The following is a 13,501-nucleotide window of genomic DNA, read 5'->3' as shown; positions in this document are numbered from 1 at the left end:
TTTAACTGTTGATTGCGAAATGACAAATGAGGTAAATGATATTAAGCGGAAATTGTATTTATCATTAACTAATGTATTCTTAAGCGTAAGGGAAAAATTGGTTAAGCATGAGCCAAGTAAAATTTTTAAAATATTTTCGGCTACAATTTGTAACTTCATTACTAAACATAATCTACACTAACTAACTGAACGACTATCTTAAATCTCTTTGAGTATTTGCCACTTTTAAGCTGAATACTAAAAATCCAACGAACTGAAAGCGATGAACGAGAGTGGGAAACGTTGCCATTTGCCCGTAAGTGCCAGGTTTTCGCATCCCAATGGGAGATTCCCCTGCTGCAGGCAATTGCTTGTGCTAGTACGGGTGCTGGTGCTACTGCCTACCGAGATCCCAGAGCAGAGCTCCCCGGTTAAAATATTCGATTTCTGGCACTTGCCAGCCAACTCTTTAAATATGCATTATGTACATTTGTAGCACGCCCCGAGGCAGAGGTTTGGAAGGCACTGAAGGGATTGGGGAGAAGCCGCCTTCAGTGCTAGTGCCTAATGGCACTTAAGCTTAGGCATCTCCACGGGTGTGGATGGGAAGCTCCCCCTGGCCATGCCAATGCCCACGACCATATCCCACTCCTCTGCCCTTTGGTGGGAATGGACCCACTATATCACGGCTGGTTCTGCTGGAACGTGATTCGTTGACGCCCTACGACTTTGGTTTGGTTCCGCATCTCGCATTTTTGCCTAGGTGCAAATGCAAATTTAAGGAAAATCTGATTTCGTCTATGGATTCCTTGCTACTCCTGCATAATTTATACGCACAATGCAAGCAGCCAACAGTTGGTGAGGGATTGCACTAGAAGCGGAAATGGTGTAATGGAGGTTGTAATACAGATATTCCATATATATTATATATATTTATACCTTTCTGGATATGAGCTGCAGAAATTTCTAAGAGTTTGTGTTAACTTTCTGGGCAGAGGAAAACCGACGGAAGTTCAAAAAAATATTAATAAGTAGTGTTAGAAATAATATTTTATAAGAAAATATAATGTAAATATTGAAAAGGTAATTTGGTGTACAATTTAATATAATATACAGAGAAAACAAAATTATCTTTACTTATATATATGAAATAATTATATTTTTGTAAATCAATAAAACCATTACATTAAGCTCAGTAACTCAACATCCTCCTTTTGTCTATATTTGATCAAATTGCTTTGTAATCTGGATACTTTTTGTACTATCTGAGTTTGTGGCTGCAGCACAAATAAACAGAAAAAACTGCGCCATGGAGACTCCGAAATGACGCCACTAAAGTCCGTGCTGCATAGCCGCGAGCTGCATTAACACAATCTTTGTAAATAAGCTTTTATCCGTGCCACGCAGCAGCATCTCTCTCTCTACCCATTTCTGCCTTTCTGTACCACCCAGTTTTTCCATCTTTCCTGGCTTTCTCTGCTACTCGCAGACGTATTGTCCAAACCGAGTCGAAAAGGGGCTTGCTTTCTCTTTATCTCTGTGCGCTGGGGCTTTTGTTTGGGCAACAACAACAGGGGCAGTCGCCGTAGAAGCAGCAGCAGAATATGAAGAAGAAGCAGCCACAGCAGCGGCTAAAGGTTCAGACGTGCAACGGGGCGTATGCGTAATGTTTCCACTTTTTGTCCATACATATGCCTGCCAGTGTGTATTTGTGTTGAAGTCTTTTGTGTGCCGACGGTTGTAATTATTGCTACTGCTACCGCTACCAACGTTGCTCTTGCTTTTGCTCCGGCCATATCGTACCCACACACATATAGAGAAACCCACATATTTCTGGCCTTTCTTTTCGGACGGAGCTTGTTCTGGGGTTTTCCAGTCTTCGGTGCTCGGCAACTCCTTGTATCGTGCTTGTTTCAGTTTTTTGAGCCTTTTGTCTACGCTAATTAGCACTGCTTGTAGCCTTTTGACTGAGGAATTGCCTGCTAGTCCTGTTAGGGTAGAGAACTAGTGTACGAATGTTGTCTGATTTCCAATACTAATCAATGTAGCCAATTGTAATCAGATCTCTTATCTAATCGTTGGAGTATTGAATGATAACCGATTTTACCACATGCAGCTAGAGTAATATCATATAACCCAAACAATATTTATATCAATTATGCAATAAACGATTGAAATTGATTTGGAATAATTAATAATTTACAAATTTAACAAGCCTTAAATTCCCTATTCTCTCCGCATAGGCTCTAACCTGCATACCCACATGCACCCTATTAATTCGGTAAGCCGTCGGCGAAACCTTTATCCATTTAGATGAAAACACATTCATCAGACCGCTTGTGTGCGACTTTATCCCCAAACTGCCAACTCAACATAATTTCAATTCCACAAATTCTAAATCAATTAATGTTAAGCTCTAACCGAAAGTTTCCAATTTTTTTGAGGGCGAGGATTTGTGTGGCGGGGGCGTGGCCTGAGGGGTATGCACTGCCCTAAATTGGAAACAACAAATGTCAGCAGTTTTATGTACTGCAGACCACCAGCAGCAGCAGCAGCAACAACAGAAACAACAGGAGCAGACAAATACAATGTATAAATGATGATGTGGCTGATGATGAATGCACAAGGATGTGCCTGTGCCTGTGTGAGTGCGAATAAAAGGGACATCCCAACGTGCGTGAGTGTGTGTGTGCGAGTGTGTTTGTCTATTTGTGTGCATGTGTGACAAAGTGAATACGAAATTTGCATACGTTGGCTTTACGACTGAATATAGGGAAAGAGTTTGCCTTGGCTACCAATTTACGAGCAGATCACCCAAATTGAAGGACTATCCGTCGCCCTCTCTTCACCCTAGAACATTTCTGTGTGTGTGTGTGTTTGTTGGTCTCTGGTCTCGTCGCTTGTCATTTCGAATTTCCAAACATTTCTCGCAAAAAATAAACGATTTCAGCTTGAACCACTTGATTGCGGTACTAAATTAAATTATGGCGTTACTGAATACAGAATACATTTTAAATTTATGCAAATTTCGGTGCAAGTTTATGTCAATGCAAATGTGTGTATACTGAATGTTAGGAATCTCTAGAAGTGAATTACGTTTATTTTTGAGAGGGCATGAGCAGTATTAGAAAGAAAATAAAATACTTAGATTGTATTTGGTTTTTGTTAAGCACTTTTGCTGTTAATTCTGAAAACATTTGTATTTTGTCGATGCTTTTATTGATTTACAAAAGGATTGAAGTTAAGCTACGAATATTTTCTACTTTTAAGTTAGTTTACTTTGTCATTTAAATTAAATAACTCTGAGAATATATATTTTAAGTTACCAATTACATTAGCTGACCATCGTATTGAAGAGGCTTGGGTATAATTTGCGTTTCATCTCATCTCGCTCTCACTTAACTTTCATAAAAAACTCACCTTTTAAACCAGCCCCAGCCAGCTTTTGGTTCAATGCGTTTTCAGCCATTTCTCGTTAGCCTTCTCGTTCACTCGATTTCCACCTGAGTGTCTTGAAAAGCAAAGCGTAGCTCATTATGCAGTCTATTTGCAATATGCTTAAGTAACCAGACTCCCTCAGTTGCCCGGCCAGCAAACCAACCCATTACCCGCCCACTCCATGGAGTGCATTGTAGTGCCACTTGGTGGGCTCCCTTAGCCTCCTGGGGCGGCCCGTCGCTGATGTTTTGCGAGTGCTGCGGTGAAAATTAAAATTACTTTGGTTACGTCAAATAATGTTGCCTGCGGTGCTGTCCAGGACTCAAAACATAAAGCGATGGCAAAGAAGAACGGTGGCGGGTTGGCTGAAAGGAGCTGCGAAAAAGGATGCCAAAGCCAGCATCTTCACCGGCAAAAGGCAACAATTTATAGTGGCAACCGAAGAAGGTATACTGATAAATTTGACATGGCCAAAAGGCAGCTGCGAAGAATGCAGTTAAAGGAGAGGAGTAGTGCATTCCAGTCAAAACCGCTTCCCTTCGTTAATTTTCATTATGCCCATGACGAAACAAGAGAAGCATTCTAGTGAGTCTAAGGGTCGGTTGTAAAATTAAAGGAAATTAAAGATTACCTATGCCTTTTCTAATGAATTAATACTCACTAGAAAATTATAAATTATAGCCTTATCACAATAAAACACTGAACTTTAATGTTAGCTTTCTTCAATTCTACTTAACCATCTCGAGTTGCAATTATGTTGGCCTTTACCTACTGGCAAATCATTGGAAAAATTTTTATAACGAGCAGAGGTCGTAAGAGAAAACTGCGATAGAGATAGAGAGAGACAAAAAACTACTTGCATGCAATATTTTATGGTAATTTTATGCAATAAACGTTGAAATGTTTGTCATCAATTTTCTTAACTCATATTTCATGTGCAACCCATCCAAGACACCACCCGCTCGACCCACTTAGTCAACAGAGGTCTGCACTTTCTTCTCGGCGGTTGGATGGAATTGAACGCCATCTGAAAGGGAGCGGGTAAGCCGGCTGCCTGAAAGCTATAATTTCAAACACTTTTTATTTTAGACGTTGTCTACGCTAAGCGCCCCCTTTCTTCATTCCAATAAGCCATTTTCCACCAACTTCGCATCTCAGCATCACGTTCTCACCTTTCTCACTCCAAATGATTTTAAGGCAGACGCGAAGTGCATCTTACTGGAAAACAGGGTATCAAAAAGGATGTTTAGGATGTTATAGGAAAAAAACTATAATAGTTCTAAAAGGAAACTTCCTTTATTATAGGTCTTAGTTTTATACACAAGTTAACTTAAGTAAACAATAAAAGTTTATTTGTTTTAACAGAATGATATTTTCAAGAAACCGAATTATCCCAATAATATCTTCTTATATTGCATTTCTTTAAATATTTTTGGCAACCATTTTAAAGAACACCCATTAAGCTGAAGAGCTTGGGGTACATATCTTGTATTGGGGCTTGTTCGGGCAGAGTTCGAGCTCTTCCTTCCCAGTTGCCGAACTATTTTTATTCGCTCCTTTGGTTTTACCCTCGGCTAATGTGATTTCCAGCGAAAAAAAAACGATAAATCTATGGGTAGTCCGATGATGATGATGATTCCGGGTGCTGCGGGGAAATGTTTGAGAAGGGGAGCGGTTTCGCTTTCAGCATTCCTTCGCAGATATTTCGCTAGCTCCGCTAACGAGGCAGTTAAATCGAATCTACGCCAATTTCTGAATTGCTCCGAAGTGAAGCTAGAAATTGCAACCCATTAAATGCACATTTTAGTCTGTAAGCCCGTTCTCAGCAGTTTATTTAGTTTTTTTTCCTATTATTGCCCTGTTGTTTGAACATTTCATACTTTTCAAGGGAAAACGTTTCTAATTGTTTATCCAAACAAAATTCGAAACAGTAAAAATGCAAAAAAGTGCAAAGTAAAAGCAATTCGATTAAACTGAAGTGTAGAACTTACTTTCGCTTTCTATTGAAAAATTACAATAATTTTAAAATGAAATCTTTGTGCTATATTTTTAAATCGAACTGCATTACACGATTAATTTTAATGTATTTTTGATATGAGTGCTCGTTATCAACTACATGATAAGCTGAATTGTCGGAATTATAAAGTCTAGATTCGCAATCGATCGGCGGACATTCGCGCAATGAAGTCCGCAGTAATCGGAATTCCCGAGGTCGCCGTCAGTTTTCTGGTGATTCTTCTGTTTCCACTCCCCGGTTCCAGTCAATTCCTGGACCCAGCCTGTGGAATTCGAGCTCAACCGAAGATAGCGACTCGCATCATCCATGGCCATATAGCGAACAATACGTCGAGCCCCTGGATGGTTTTTCTGCACTCAACTACAAATATATTTGTGTGCGGCGGAACTCTTATCACACACAGTTCGTATTTACAGGGCAATGACTGGAATTCATCAGAAAAAACTCATACATATTTAAATTCCTGGTTCATTAGGTTTTCTTAGAAGTTAAAAATAATTTAATATTCTGAAATCCTAATTTCAGAATTGGTTCTAACAGCGGCACATTGCTTTATTGCCAATCAACAGTTGTAAGTACTAAAAAATAAAAAATAAATAATAATAAAATAAATAGTCTAATTTATTAATTTATTTTTCCTAGAGTAGCTCGTCTGGGGGAGTATGAAAGAACACGTAGTGAGGAATGCGTTGGATACTATTGCAATTACCGGGCTGAACATCATGTGGATGCTGGCTTTAGGCATCGTCTGTACGATCCACATACAAATGCCAATGATATTGCTATCCTTCGACTGATCAAGAGTGTGGTATATAGAGGTGGGTTTTGTAAAAACAAAAAAAGATTTAACTTATGTTATACAATACTATCTTCCTAGACAATATCAGGCCCATTTGCATAGTTTGGGATACTAGGTGGAGGCAGTACATCGACAACATCGATTTGCTAACCGGTACTGGCTGGGGCAAGACCGAGGTGGAGAGTGACAGTGATGCCCTAAGGACCCTGGACATTCGTCGTCAGCCACCCGAAGTGTGCTCACAATTTATCGGTCTAACCATCACTAGAAATCAATTCTGTGCTGGAAACTGGGATAGCAATCTGTGCAACGGCGACTCCGGTGGACCTGTAGGAGCAATGGTTACATATAAGAACACTCAACGCTTTATTCAGATCGGCATAGCTAGCTATACGAACAGAAATTGTCAGAAAGCCAGTGTTTTCACGGATGTCCTAAGCCACATCGACTTCATTCTGCGGGTGTGGAGGCAGTACGGCAACGGTCAAAGATTGCAGATCCGTAGGACAATAACAACGACGACGACCCAAGCACCGTTTTGGCGGCAGACCACTGCGATTTCAAGAGAGTCTTCCGAGGATTATGATTCTCAAAATGGTTACGAATCGCATAGGGATTGGAGTGGGAATATTGAGTGGACTCCTGGGGGATACTTTCATTTTGCGATCTGGTAAACAGAGCTTCTTGCGAGTTATTTTTTTAATAAAACTGTATACATATTCTCTTGTAAAATCCATGTCAATAACTTTGTCCATTACAAAGGAAAAAAAACTTGGAAATTTCTGTGCAAAATTCCTCATAAATCATCACTTAGAAATTTTACACAACAACAATTTCCTGGAATCAGATGCTTGATAAGCTCGCCGTCCACACTATAAAACGAAGATACCTCCGAGAGTGAATAACATTCCCATCGTAAAGACCGCAGAAATGAAGCTCAGAGCTTTAGCCAGTTTTCTTCTGTTGTTTATTTTTCCATTTCCCGGATCTAGTCAATTTCTTGACTCAGCTTGTGGAATTCGATCTAAAACAAAAACTGTCTATGGCTCGAACCCTTGGATGGTCTATCTTGTACCAACAAACGGTTCTTTTGTTTGCGGCGGAACTTTGAATCACAAAAAGTACTTAGCATTCTTCAACATACAAAATTTTCCCTAGCTAAAGTGTTCTTAACTTATTTATTCTACGTGCAATTCATTTTTCAGAATTAGTTCTTACTGCAGCACAATGCATCATTTCCAATCTGAAGTTGTAAGTAAAAAAAATTATATATAAAATGAAATACTTCAAATGTGTGTTTTAATCTTTCAGAGTAGCGCGCCTGGGGGAATATCAAGGGACACCTGATGAAAAATGCAGCTCCTGCTACTTTCGAGCGGAGCATCGTGTGGATGCAGCATTTAGGACCCGATTTTTTAATCCAAACTCACTTGTTAATGATATTGCTATTCTTCGACTGGCCAAGAGTGTGGTGTACACAGGTTTGTCTTGAAGATAATCTGCAAACAATATATAATTTTTAATTTTTTATATTATTTCTCTAGATAATATTAAACCTATTTGCATCGTGTGGGATACTAAATGGAGGCAGTACATAAACAGCATTGAAGTGTTATCCGCAACTGGATGGGGCAGCTCCATGTTTGCCGAAGCTAGTGATGAACTTAGGACACTCGGACATTCGTCGTCAGGAACCAGAAGTGTGCTCTCAGTTCATCGGCCCTAACATCACTGCAAAGCAATTTTGTGTTGGCAACTGGGATACCGGTCTGTGCAACGGCGATTCCGGTGGACCCCTAGGAGCAATTGTCACACATAATAATACTCAACGCTTCATCCAGATCGGCATTTCCAGCTATACAAATTCTGCATGCGAAAAGGCGAGTGTTTCCACTGACGTTCTGAGCCACATCGACTTCATCCTCCAGGTGTGGAGGCAGTACGGTGACGGTCAAAGTTTGCCGAATCTAGGTAAAACTCCAACACCGGATCAGCAGGGAGTTAAGGAAGGTATAAAGTGGACTCAAGGGCCATACTTCCAATATTCAATATGGTAATATCTTATTGTGTTCTACATATAAAATTAAAATTTAATAAAAAAAAAATCGATTTCATTAAAAAAAATTAACTTCTTGTAAGAAACAAACTTGGAAATATTGTTTTAAAATTTCTGATTAATTCTAATAGTGACTAAGAAATTTCGCACAACAACATTTCATGGAACCAAAAGCTTGATAAGCCTGATCGTCTACACTATAAAGCTAAGATACTCGACCGATCCACTGACATTCACATAAGAAGGCCGCAGAAATGGTGAACATAACGTTCTCCTAGTCTGTTGCTGTTATTTATTTTCCCATTCCCCGGATCTAGTCAGTTTCTTGACCCAGCCTGTGGAATACGATCTGAAACGAAGGCGGTGAAACGTATCATTAATGGCAAGATCGCGGCATACAACTCTAGTCCTTGGATGGTTTTCTTAAAGTCCACCGAGAACAAATTCATTTGTGGCGGAACTTTAATCACAAATAGTTAGTATTTACCCTAACTTTCCTCAAAACTTCATCTAAGACTTCTTAAATATTTTACTTTTCCTATAGAATTGGTACTTACTGCAGCGCATTGCTTTCTACCAAACGTAACATTGTGAGTGATTTGCAATAAATCACATAAATTTATGTTTTAATAAACCTTAATTCCTGTAGATTCGTTCGCCTGGGTGAGTATAAAAGAAGCCAAAAAGACGTATGCAATGGAAATTACTGCCACATTCGAGCTACTCATAAAGTTGATGGAGGTTTCAGACATCGCCTCTATACGAGTACTGGAAAAAACTTTCTGAATGATATAGCCATACTGCGTCTAGCTACACCTGTAATCTACAGAGGTGAGATCAAACATGTTGGTAAGGAAACCTCTGTTTAATACGTTTTTTAAGTCTTCATTGAACAGATAATATCAGACCAATCTGCATTCTGTTGGATACAAGATGGAGAAAGTACATCAACAACATCCCAAGGCTAGTCGGAACTGGATGGGGCAAAACTGAGTCGGGACTTGACAGCGATGATCTCATGACCCTGGACATTCGGCGCCAATCACCGAATGTCTGCCGAACCTATATCGGTAATAACCTTATGAGCAACCAATTCTGCGCTGGAAACCGGAATAGTAATCTGTGCAATGGCGATTCTGGCGGACCTGTAGGAGCCATGATTCCGTATAAGAAAACCAAACGATTTGTCCAGATCGGTATTGCTAGCTATACGAATCAAATGTGCAAGTATGCAAGCGTTTTTACAGACGTTATGAGCCAGATCGGCTTTATCCTAAAAGTTTGGCGGCAGTACGGAAAGGGTCAAACGATTCCAACAGGACCACCAAAAAGATGGCCAACTAGACCCCCAACTAGACGGCCTACCAAGCCGCCAACTAGACCACCACTTAGACTCCCAACTAGACGGCCAACTAAGCCGCCAACTAGACCAACAACTAAACCGACAATTATACCGCCAACCATACCACCACCTATACCACCTATACCACCAACACCGCCAACTATACCGCCAACTACACCGCCAACACCGCCATATGTACCCCCTCCTGCACCTCCTGCACCACCCACCAACCCACCCTTCGTTCCACCGCCACCGGAACCATCACACTACGAAGATGGCAATTGGAACTCCGATAGTTCAGAATGGGATGATGAATTCCATGAGGATAGATCTTATGGTGATTCGTATGAAAGTATAGAAACTTTTCCGATGGGAGGTCAATTCGTAGTTCAATATCCTATGCAAACTGTGGGATTTTTCGGATAAGTCTTATACGGTTAACTTAAATTGTAACCAAAAGTTATAAAAGATTTGCACCAAAAGTCAAATTTGATAAAAGACCATTCTATCTCTGAAATAAAATATTTAAATCAATAAAAATAAATTCAGTCATATGTCATCGTCTGAACATCCGTTTTATATGTAGTAAAATGCAGAGCAATTATTATTTTTGTTCTGGCTAAGCTTTTGTTTTTCCGGTGGTATGGAAATTCCGCCTGAGGGAGGAGGAGATTGAGCAAAAAGCAAAGCAAAACCATTGCCAACTAATTAAACTGATGAGAGACAAAGCCTCATGTGAAACAGTAACAAGCAGTAACAAAATAGCAGCAAATACTGTCTATCTGTCAGCAATCCACCCTGTACACTTCTGCCTATTCCCCGAGCTCAGACTGATGTATGCAAACAACAGCCAGGAGTGAATCTACATCAGTATCTGTCTTGTTTTGAATACCCTGAAGATCGGAAGATACATCTGTTCAAAGGGCTATATCTTCGGAGAGTACTTAATTTAAGTTCGTATTTGTAATATTGGAAAATAGGTTTCGAGAAGTGAATGAAAACCAGACAGCATTAAGAAGAATTAAAAATAATTTGCAAGCTTTTTTGTAATGTATTTCTTACCCTAAAGAGAGTTACAGATTCGGTCTGCTGAAATTAAAAGGTCCTTTTCGGTTGTGTGTGCTTTTTTTGCACTGTTGTTACGGCACATTTAAACAATTGAACACACTCGCATCCGTAGGATGGTCAGGCCGTGTGGCTTCGGGTATGCGTGGCATTCGACCCCCCAAAAACGAACTGTTGTCATGGCATTTGCACAATTTCCCACAATGAAAAATAAATAGGTGCTGGATTCATTAGGATTACAAGAGTTTGCAGTCGACAATTGTCGGAAAAAGCGGAGACATCGCATGTAAAAGTGTAGAAATATAAAATCAGTTAACAGTCAAATCGAACTTTTTACTATAAATGATTTTGGCCCTGGGCTACACTGCCTTTGACAGCAATCGAATTGTCATTGTCAAAACATGTAATAAATGCATGGAAAATAAAAATTCAAGAGGGAAAAAATCGACTACACTTTCCAGATTTCAAATGCAGTTTCCATACTTAAATTTAAACCAATTTAAATACAAGTGTACAGTAATTATCAGCTAACTAAAATCAAATTAAACCTACACCTAGTGTCTCTTGAAAATATTGTTTATATGTTTATCGCACTGATACGCCGACTTCCATTTTATGTTTACCTCAAAGTTTGGGGACATAGTTTACGCTGCGCCGCCTGCTAATTTCAATGTAGACTCTAATTTCCATAGCTGGGAATCCCCTTCCTTGGTAAATGTTTGCATAACAACTGACAGTGCAGTACAGTTGCCAGCACTGGCGTAAATTCTGCACTCAAAATTTTGAGTAAATACAATTTTAGAATGCATATGCATATGCGTTCTATTTGGTCAGAAGGAGCAGGATGTGGCTGTCGTATTTAACAAGAGGTGGCAGTGGCGTCTCTGCCAAAATATTTAGCTAATTTATAAATTGCACAGACTGTCCTTTGCCATTGACGCATATACGTAGGTACGTTCATTCTTTTCAGAGGTTTTCAGCCAACAAAGGAAAATGACACAAAAGTGCTTGACAAACAGCCGGAAATTTACTTGCCTGTCTGAATTGTAAAATTAAAGGCAGGAAAATGACCGATGGGAAATTTCTCTTTATGATCATATATAAATGAAAAATTTGTAATAATAATTTTAAAGCCGTTCTAAATTTGTATTACTCGTATCAAGAAAATCATGTTCACTACCATCTGTACATTGTAGGACATACCTTAATCGGTCTTTCGTTTTAACTGTAATATATATATAATTCAATGTCCGGTTTCATATCGTTTCATGACGGGTACATACTTGTATCCATAAACATATATATAGGTATTGCATAACTGCAAACATAATTCATTTTAAAAATCGATTTACCCGCTGGGTCCTGTGTCCAGTGTCCTGCGTCCTGTGACGCAGACGTCGTCGCTGCAGTTTATGAGTTTATTGTTTACGCTGCTTTCAGCCATAAATATTTGCAAAGTGCTTGTAAAAAACAAAAGGTGGCAAGAAACCGATGGAACGCAGAGTGGGAGTGAGATTGTTGGGGCCGGCGCATCGCACCGGACAGACAGAGAGAGTGTTGATGATGGCCAAGAAGGCTGGGGGATGCGGTGGTGGAAGGGAGAGGAAGCCAATAACTTTGTTAAACGCCATCGAGTCGAGCGGCTTATTGTTGTTATTCTGCTGGGCTCGGAGTTCGCACAAAACTTAACTTTTAGTTTGCATGTTTCAGCCATAAATGGAGCTGAAGGAAATTGAAGTGGCCATTGTCCTGGCGGGCATGGGATAACCAGTTACCGCTGCACATCTATATATATTATATATATATTATATATATAGCACTTCTATCGATGAGCTTTAGCACACTAAGCTCCCAGAAAACAAGCGAACCAAATCTATAATTGCCCCCAAACAATCGCCAATCAAATTTGGATCCTTCATCCGTCGACCTCTGCCCTTCTCTGTCGTGACTTCCTTCCTTCCGTGTTAGCGCACCCAAGCTATAAAATTTAATTTATTTGTCTCTAATAATTTCCCACGGCGACTGTTTGTTCTGCAAATGTTGGCCAAGACTGTGGAGAATACTGGGTATACTAAATTTTGGAAGAGGCTTAGGCTATCTACTTCACTTGAAAAATATTCCACAAAACTTTATAATTATTGAACTAAACTTAAATAATGTAGATTAAATAGGAATTATTTTAAAATATATGAGAAAAACTTTTAGAAGAAACCTTTCATTGAGTTCGTAAATATTTCTGTAATATTAGGGTATGCAAAGGTCTATACATATGAAATACTTTACCCAAAGTGCACACTTGTTGTACCGATTCCTCAAGACCTCCACTGAGCGAATCTGAAGCAAACAGGAGTGGAGCTTGAGCTGAAACCGGGCATACACACACACATACACACGCTTCAGTCCAGTCCCTCTCTCTTGGCCAAACTCATAACTTCATTTGGCTTGCGTGCCAATTTGAATTGAATCGGAGGTGGCTTGAGTGGGAGAAACTGGAGGAAAGCTCGTAAAGTTGCTGCTTTCCCACTTAAGCGCAATTGGTGGCCATAAAAGCCACCGCGCTCGACTCGAAGGGATGGTCAACTAGCTGGGGAAGGGCCAGGGATAATAAATAATTAGATCGTTTTGGCCGCAAATTGAAACTTAATGTGGCTAATAATAGGCAAACCCCAAGCTGCAGTTAGTTGCATTTTTCCAATGGCTTTTATTTGTTCATGCTGGCTCCGCTCCTTTTTGCAATATGCTCAAACACTGAAAACATATGTGGGTAACAAATTTGGAAATATTAATAATGCACTTATGAAATTA

The 13,501-nt window shown here is 39.7% G+C and overlaps 2 protein-coding genes and 1 pseudogene across 2 annotated transcripts; all 3 read left to right on the top strand.

Moving 5' to 3' along the window:
• Positions 1-5,598: 5,598 nt before the first annotated feature.
• LOC108105758 (serine protease grass-like) lies at positions 5,599-7,012 on the top strand. Its single transcript, XM_017212477.2, has 4 exons — positions 5,599-5,836; positions 5,960-6,005; positions 6,077-6,252; positions 6,312-7,012. Exons 1-4 carry the CDS (start codon positions 5,599-5,601, stop codon positions 6,905-6,907), a joined length of 1,056 nt encoding a protein of 351 aa, XP_017067966.2. The 3' UTR covers positions 6,908-7,012.
• A 151-nt stretch (positions 7,013-7,163) lies between these two features.
• Positions 7,164-8,304, top strand: LOC108105732 (annotated as a pseudogene).
• Positions 8,305-8,562: 258 nt separating this feature from the next.
• Positions 8,563-10,057, top strand: LOC108105731 (chymotrypsin-like protease CTRL-1; the record flags this gene model as incomplete). Its single annotated transcript, XM_017212446.2, has 4 exons — positions 8,563-8,764; positions 8,834-8,879; positions 8,939-9,120; positions 9,186-10,057. Coding segments are annotated over 4 exons (1,302 nt in total), but the record flags the coding sequence as incomplete, so codon positions are not given.
• Between the last annotated feature and the right edge of the window lie 3,444 nt (positions 10,058-13,501).

Source organism: Drosophila eugracilis, unplaced genomic scaffold (genome assembly GCF_018153835.1).
Source record: "Drosophila eugracilis isolate 14026-0451.02 unplaced genomic scaffold, ASM1815383v1 contig_353, whole genome shotgun sequence".
NCBI lineage: Eukaryota > Metazoa > Arthropoda > Insecta > Diptera > Drosophilidae > Drosophila > Drosophila eugracilis.
The sequence above is the reverse complement of the archived record's forward strand: the minus strand, read 5'-3'. Positions and strand labels throughout refer to the sequence as shown.

Excerpts from the sequence above, each read along its gene's own strand:
- LOC108105758 (XM_017212477.2), top strand. The coding sequence starts at position 5,599 with ATGAAGTCCGCAGTAATCGGAATTCCCGAGGTCGCCGTCAGTTTTCTG. Across the intron at positions 5,837-5,959 it reads CGGAACTCTTATCACACACA|AATTGGTTCTAACAGCGGCA; the intron begins GTTCGTATTTAC and ends TCCTAATTTCAG. Across the intron at positions 6,006-6,076 it reads TTTATTGCCAATCAACAGTT|AGTAGCTCGTCTGGGGGAGT; the intron begins GTAAGTACTAAA and ends TATTTTTCCTAG.